Source organism: Salvelinus sp. IW2-2015, linkage group LG20 (genome assembly GCF_002910315.2).
Source record: "Salvelinus sp. IW2-2015 linkage group LG20, ASM291031v2, whole genome shotgun sequence".
Lineage (NCBI taxonomy): Eukaryota > Metazoa > Chordata > Actinopteri > Salmoniformes > Salmonidae > Salvelinus > Salvelinus sp. IW2-2015.
Genome location: NC_036860.1, coordinates 47,225,746 through 47,233,662, shown reverse-complemented (window position 1 = coordinate 47,233,662; position 7,917 = coordinate 47,225,746). Strand labels below are relative to the sequence as shown.

At 43.2% G+C, this 7,917-nt stretch overlaps 1 protein-coding gene across 1 annotated transcript in view; it reads right to left on the bottom strand.

The window, feature by feature from the left end:
- Positions 1 to 759: 759 nt before the first annotated feature.
- LOC111981218 (neurite extension and migration factor-like) overlaps positions 760 to 7,917 on the bottom strand; it is a 76,008-nt gene continuing 68,850 nt past the window's right edge. Inside the window, exon 3 of the mRNA XM_024012388.2 lies at positions 760 to 7,422. Within this exon, the coding sequence (XP_023868156.1) occupies positions 3,425 to 7,422 (3,998 nt within the window). The 3' untranslated portion in view covers positions 760 to 3,424. The remainder of the gene's footprint in view (positions 7,423 to 7,917) is intronic.

Sequence of the window (7,917 nt, the reverse complement as noted above, 5' to 3'; positions counted from 1 at the left end):
GCTAATTTAGGACAGGGTCAATTTTAGCTAGCTAGCTAGTCACCAGAGGACAACAACACAACAAAATGCAACAATTCAAGTTTTTTCTGTCTATGACTTTTGGCTATTGATGTGATGTGATTGGTGTGAAGCCAAATCCAAACTGGCTTCCCTTGACACTTTTCTTTGGTGCACTAGGACCATTCACAATTGAGCTCACTCAGTTTGTTGATTGGTTATTATTTTATACATTTTTTTTATCAAGGGAGGCCAAATTCTCGCTTGCTTCCCTTGCATTCAATGACCAGACATCATCAGCTAGATGGGCTACACATACAGAGACAGAGGGGAGCTGTTTTGCACGCTCAGATGCTTTCTCCGGTGAGATACATTCAACCTCTTGTGAATTGAAGGAAAATAATGAAACACAAGAGAGATAAAATATACATTATTTTATGTTTTTTTGTGTTTTTGTAAATTTTGCAGGGAAGCCATCCATGAATATACGCCACTGGAATAGATAGATTGTAGTCTCTCTAAACATGTGCCTATTCATCAAAGCAAAATATCTGAAAATAAAAATTATATGAAGTAACATGTTTAGCATTTTGTGGAGTCCTGGGAATGAATCTATTTTCAGACATGCAAACACATGCACAGACTACAATAAATATTTGAACACTTCTTGAAATCTTCAAGATGCATGCAACATAAGGACTGTATACATTCTCAGAAAGAGGTCAATACAGTCCCTACAGAGACGAAAATGGAGACCTCATCTGAAAGCAGCAATCAAAAGCTCATTTTTATTTGATATTTATTCCATAAACATTATTACAAAACTCAGCAAGTTACCAATATTACATTGTCACCATACAGGCTTGTCCACAAATATTTAAACCTTTGCAACAGTTACAACAAAACAAAATAATACTAGAATGATTTACATGAAAATCTATAAAACAGCAATAAATTCACAAACATGTCTTTATTTCAGTTTTTCTTTTTGTTTTATCATACTTTTTACACAGTAGCACTACACTCCCACAACAAGATTGGTCTGATTACAAAACTTCCAACAAAATGTTACAGCTTTTTTCCCAGTGTTTTACCCTCTCCTTTTTTGGAGTTTTTTTGTCATGTTTGTTATTTTGGTTTTTAAAACCAGAGGCATGTCATTACGCATCCCTTTCACTGCCTGTAAAGGTGAAAAAAGAGTATCCACACTCACAAATACTTCACAGCACTTTCTAAGAAAAATATACACTTAGAAAATATTTTACAAATCGTTACACTGAAAAATATACAAGATTCATCGAGGACGTCAAGAGTTCTTTTGGAATCCCTCTGGCAACAACTCTGACAATATTTATAAAGCTCAATATTCTTTTCAACAAAAAAGGCAAAACATAATTTCAATTAATGTCAAAATCATGGCAGAATTAGGCTACATCAAACATAACAGTATCTAATACATTCATAAATAGGGCACAGAAGATTTCTTCATCCTTTTTTCAATTACCTGTAAATTAATTTGCTTTCAAGCACCTTTCCGAGGCAGCTCAACAGTGGTACATCATATACAACTCTTGTTGGAGAGGAAGTACAGTACATTCAATTGACAATGGGCAGGGATGATATAAGGCAGTTTGCTCCACACCACCTAGTGGTGACACTTGTCCTGGTCCCACATCTAAATGGCTAGCCTGGCAACTTGGAGAAGATGGAGGGGAAGGGAGGTTGCGAGAGACAAAGGTCTTCACAATAAATATTGATCTCTGATGGATAGTATCAATTTATGTCAATTGAAATAAATTGTATAAATCTAATATAGAGCTCCATGTTGGTGCAGTGGTAGGTGAATGCATGAGATTACATTCATCTGTGTGCTCATCTTGAGTATAGTACAAATGTAAACCTCAATATTTTGAGCGCTTGGGACTATAAGGTTCTATTTGCAAAAATATGATTCTGAGAGAATTGGCTTTAAAGATCCGAACCCTCATTGGTGTCAATGGTGTCAGCAATTTTTATCTTGTATTCTTTAAAACTTAACAACATGAATTGGTGTATTTACAGTACTATATAGGTAGAGAACATTGAACAGATCAAGGCTATGCCAATAACTACATTTTGACAAAAATGCAGATAGAACCTTGTAGTCCGATGATCTCGATGTAATTAACCTGTTAGAGCATATTTAATCCCCTTCTCTGTATCTCCATGCTGGCTGTGGATTTGGAGTTCAGATGGCAATCATTTCAGAAGAATGTATGAAAGAAAAGACAGTAATTTGCATTTTGGTAAAAGGTGTATCACTGTCAGCTGCAGGTGCTTGGCAAACGGAATAGATCCCAAGTGTAAGATCTCTGGAATGTCGACCTGCCACCATAGTCCAGAACCCCCACCGCACAACCGTAACAAAAAGAACATGAAACAGCCAATATACATACAGATAGAAAATGTTTATACAGGTACTTGATCAACGTTTGGCACATTAATTCCATTTTCAACATTATAATTATTGTCATATTCTGCAAATAGTGCATATGTCTCTGTACAATAGCATTAACAAATTGCAATTTTGGGTACTTACTCCACTTACCCTCCCACCAACTCTCCCCAAACCATGGCAATAAGCCAATGACAAATAATACCATTTAAAGATATTAATACAATTAGGACAGTTTGATAAATTTGTCTTATTGTTAATACAAAAAGAGTCCCTTTTTTAATTATGAAGTCTGGTTCCCAGCAGAACAGCGATACAGTTCTCCAACACCAGTGAAACATCCACAACTGGAATGGCAGGGTGATATCAGTAATGATAGGATAGGCCTACTGTAACTGTTCACTTGTGACTCACTCCACTCTCTCTTCTTACACTGAAGGAAACCACTGTCTGAATGTAAGGATGAACAACTTTTGAACTGTGATTTTATTTTGTGGAGAGCAACAGACGGAATTTTGACATTATTAAGATGGGGCAAGCTGTTCTGCTGAAATGGAGAAATGAAAAAACAAAGCAAACCACTAAGTATCACAAAAAAAATTTTCAAAACAGTTTCAAGGTAATCTTTCTTATTATACAAAAGTCAAACCTAAAGTAACAAAAAAACAAAACAATCTAAAGACCAAGAAAGGTGAATCAAGCAGCAGTCAGAAACAAAATGTAGCCACGGTAGTTTGAAAACCCAGTCAAGCTGAAGACAATCAATCACTCAATAGGTAGTTTCTCAGGAACAAATAAAATCTTACATGCAAGTTATTTCTGCTCTATTTAGGGTAAAATAAGCAGGTGGGGTAGTCAAGGTTAAAGTCTTTGCCATGCAACACTTGGATTTAAGTCAAAAAGGGAGAGCAGTAAGGGAACCCAGGGAACTGAGCAAGGGGCAGGAGGAAATAGAGTGAGTGGGACATACTTTGCAGCCACTGGTACAAAATATTACCTCCGTTTCTCATAAGAGGCCATCAGAGCCACGTTCTTGCTCGAGTCCCGCTTCCCTGTATTGTTTTCGTCTCGAGCAAATTTTGCACCGGTTTTGTGACGGTACATTTTTTTGTGTGCGGGCCCACAGATGCCAGGTATACCGAGGCTGGACTTGTTGAACACGTTGCAGTCCAGCATGAGAGGGGGGAAGAAGGGGTTTGAAGGAATTAACTTGGCTTGGTTTTTGGCTCCCATGCCAGCTGCCTTCCTGCCCCTTCCTGCCACAGCGGAGGTGGTATAACCACCCTTTTTCCTGACGTTAGCTGTTGTTCCCGCCAGGATTTTAAGTGTCTTAGTTTTAAGGCTGTTGGCATCTGGAGGCTGACAGAGTCCAGACATGGGGTCCCACAGTGGCTCGATTGACACCTTCATAAACCTCTGGACCTCTGCCATCCCAGAGGCTATGTTGGACAGGATGTTGGAGGGCTCTTCAAACTCTCGCTGGTCGTCATCCACAGGACTGTTGTTGTTGCCGTCTGCCCAGCCCCCACCATGCTCCTCCAGTAAAGGCCAGTCTTCTGATAGTCCAGCAAGGCCTTCACTTTCTTCACCTTTTGCATTTGCCTTTGCATCAAGCAGGGCTTTTAGCTTTTTGGATGAACTAGAATTCTGTCTAGGGGCTTTGTTCTTCTCTGTCTTGGGGGCCCTTGGAGCCTTGCTTTTCTGTTTACTGGTTGCTTTCCTTTTTGACTTGGGACCTTTAGTTCGACTTCCGATGGATTCGGGCTGCTCATCAAAGACGTTGGGGCCATCAATCTTACCTGTGCCGTCATTGTCATTGAAAGTATGGAACTGGAACTGATGATTGTTTATCGCTCTGCCATCATGGTTTTGTTGTGGCAGGACATTACAGTCCCACTTAGTCCCATCAGGTGTAGCTGAGAGAGTCATGTCTCCTGTCTCTCCCTGAAACTCCCTGGCCTTTCCTAGGCTTTCCATAATTTCTGTCCCCATCACCTGTGGGGAGAGATTTGGTGTGTCAGGTGGCGACATCTCTGACAACGGCGAGTGCCTGAACTTATCAGGGGTGAAGTTGGAGATGTCCAGTAGGTCTGTAGACTCCCTGAGGGGAGTGATTTCATCGGTACTTCGCTGGATCACCAGTTTGGGACTGCAGTGGGCCAAGAAGTTCTCGTTCACATCGTCTTCACTCTCCTTCTCACAGGACTTGAGACTCATAGAGCTGTAGTTGCTGGAGGTGGCAGACAGTGAACTCATAGAGTCATAGCTGGCTAGCCTGCCGTTCTCTGTGTTTAGAGTGACTCTATGGAACTGCACTTGTTCCTCTTTAGCTGACTGGCTGACTTGTAGGCCTGAGTCTAGTCCTGGTGGCTCCTCAGGCAAATATGCCTTATCATACAGCAGTCTGTTGCCATCTACATTGACTTGACTATATCCTGACAACGGCAAGTTGTTTGTCATTGGCAAAGAAATGGTGCTGGAAAAGTCAGAAGGTTCAGGTTTAATATCAGGTGTAAATGATAAATGTTTACCTTCAGACTGCCATGATGTGTGAGTGAAGTTTGGCTCCATCTGATTGGAGCAGTTAGAGGGGGACTGTTGGAGCTCAGACTCTGAGGGTGGGGATAGAACACAGCTCTGGGCCAGCTGTAGGTTAGTGAATGGATTCTCCTCCTGGGAGAAGCCATGAGGAAACTGCTGTCGGGGATGCTGCTGATGCTGCTGGGAGTAATATGTCAGCCCAGTGTTACTGGATGAGTCAGAGGCCTCTAGTAATGTCTGCAGGTAGCCTCCAGGGATGACATGTAGACCACTATTCACATTTACAGGATGGGTCATTGTACTGGAAGGGGAGCAGGGGGCTGGTATAAAAGTGGACTTTTCATTGGGGTCGACACTGACAGTAGAGTCATCACAAATCTGGGGGCTGCCTGCAGTGGAGTAAACTATGTCAGGGTGCGGATTTGGGGATAGTGGGCCAACCTCTTGTAGCTGTATCACAGTTTTACCAACCTCCTGCTGAGCCTCGTTCATTCTTTTCAACCTCAGTCTGGCCTCGCTTTTAAATTTCCTTATTTGCACAGTCTTATTCCCAAGTCTTTTCCCCTCCCTCTCTAGCGATCTGCTTTTTCCTGTCACACTGCCTTGGTCTAATCTAGCAGCACAGTCAGAGGTCGTTGTTGTTATAGATTCCATATCTGTACAGGCAGCTTCATCCTCAGCTGCGCCCACCTCTTGCTTGTGATCGGTGTGGTTTGGCGAGAGCTTTACAGAGTGAATTCTTTGAATCCGGACTCTATTTGCAATCCTGTATTTTCGTTTTGTCAGGCTCGAATTAAGGGAACGCCTGCAGCCATTTGGAAATGTGTTTTTATCACCAGCAGCCAGCATGCGCTGCTCCTGCATTTCCTGGCGCCTCTTTTGCCAGTAGTCTTTCAGAGGAGCCATTCTCTGGTACTTATGAACTAAGTCCTTACTTAAGCTTACTGTTGTCTCTGATGTGTCAATTTTGCCAAGCTTTAATAACATGTGCTTCTCCCCTTTAAATCGGTTTATGATGATGTATTTGATTATCACCGGAGGCTCTTTTCGTGAGGATTTTCTCCTCTTCTTTGGACACCAGTCATCATCCTCCTCTTTTTTTGGGACCACCGTCTGCTTGTCTTTTTTCTCTGTGTTCCTCTCGCTCTCGATAGAATCCACGTCGTACAGATAGTCGTCGCTGTATCTGACTTTTCTCTTGGACCTCAGCCCATAGCTCAGCTGGCTGGAGGAGCTGGAGTTCTCCCTGGAGAGGAAGCAGTGTTTCTGTTTGGTCTGGCAGGTGTCAAGGGAGGATCCAGTACAGGAGCTGTCATCGCTGTACTCTCCAGAGTCCACTGTGGAATTGTTGAAGTCAAACAGGTAGCTGCTCTCTGGACTGACATTCGGCGTCACCTCAGCAGAGCTGCTGCTGTTGTTTTTGTCAACCTTTTCTCCAGCCGCCCAGACTTCAACAATCTCTCCCTTCACCTGTGCTCCTTCAGCTCCCTTCTTCACTGCTCCCTCACCCTCCTTTTTGGCCARGACACTTGGGAAGAAGTTGAACTGGGTTTCCTCCTGAATGGGGTTGGTCTTTTCTCGGACGTTGTCCTGGAAGGACTCGTAGCGGATCTTCAGCGAGCACACGTCGCTGCCCAGGGTGGAGTCCTCGTCCTCATCATCAAACATGTAGTTGTCTACGTCCTCTTCTGAGAAGAGGTTGACAGAGAGCTCGTTCTTAGAGCAGAGGTCCAGCAGCTCGATCTTACTCTCGCTGATAAAGGACTCAAAGCAGCCCCAGTCCTGGCTGGAGTTGGCCAGTAGAGCCTCCTCACCATTGCACTTGTCCAGGAGCAGGCCTTCGTAGATACTCTTCGGCGTGGTGTCCTCCGAGTCGCTGTCCTCCACTGACTTCTCATCATCTGTCTTCTCCTCTGCCCTGATCTTGTGCTCTGGGTAGCTGAGGAGCTGGTCTGAGAGCAGCTGATCCCCGTAGCGGATACCATCCCCAGAACTCATGCACTGCATGGCCATGTCAGGACAGGAGACAGGACAGGGGTCATAGTCCCGGCRCAGGTCCAGCCCTGGCTCAGGCTCTGTAGCGTCCTTGGTCTCGATGAAACAGCCCAGGCATGTGCGGCTTTGTGGCATGAGGCAGTCTCCTCCAGACAGGGCTGATACACTCCCTATCTCCATTATTGTGAAAGCTGCTTTGTTACTACAGTCCTCTGGAAGAGCCCAGGGACTCACCTCTTTTGTTGTGCAAGAGGAGGTGAGGGAGATGGCGTGGATGGAAGAGGAGTCATCAGTGGTAGTGGTGGTGATGCTGGGCTCAGAGGTCTCTGTTGAGCTGAGGGGTGAGAATGGGTTCAGTGAGGTCCTCTCACTCTCATGGCCTCCTTTTGGTTGATTGGCTGTAGGTGAGACGGCGGTGCTGTCTGGCTGCAGATTACTGTCCTGGATGTGTGATTCTGTAGAGCAGAACAGAGAGATGATATCAGATAATAACTAATTCACCAGTGAACTCACTGATGGACAATGTGAGAGTACTTTAATATACTGTCCTATATGGAAGGACATTTTAATATACTCTATTATTTCCTATCTTTAATTATTTTTCATTTTCAGCTCAATGAATGTTCCTAGGCTCTCTTACAGCTGATAAAATGCACAGGTCGTGTTTTTTTAAACAGGCTGCACAAAGTCATCCTTTTGTACAAAGACACYGAATAATATAGCTAATTCAAGCTGAAAAGGTGAATTCTGCTTTTTATTGAGGAAAATGAAATGCTCATCATTTTCTCATCATTGTGTTTCTTGTGCTTTATAATTTGTGATAAGAATACATTGAGAATAAAATACCCAATAGAAAGTAATGGGACAATTATAGTGGAAATATGCCATTAGCCTATTTTTCACTCTTAAATAAGGCCTCTGCTCTGCCTCTTCTATTACTCTGGTTCATG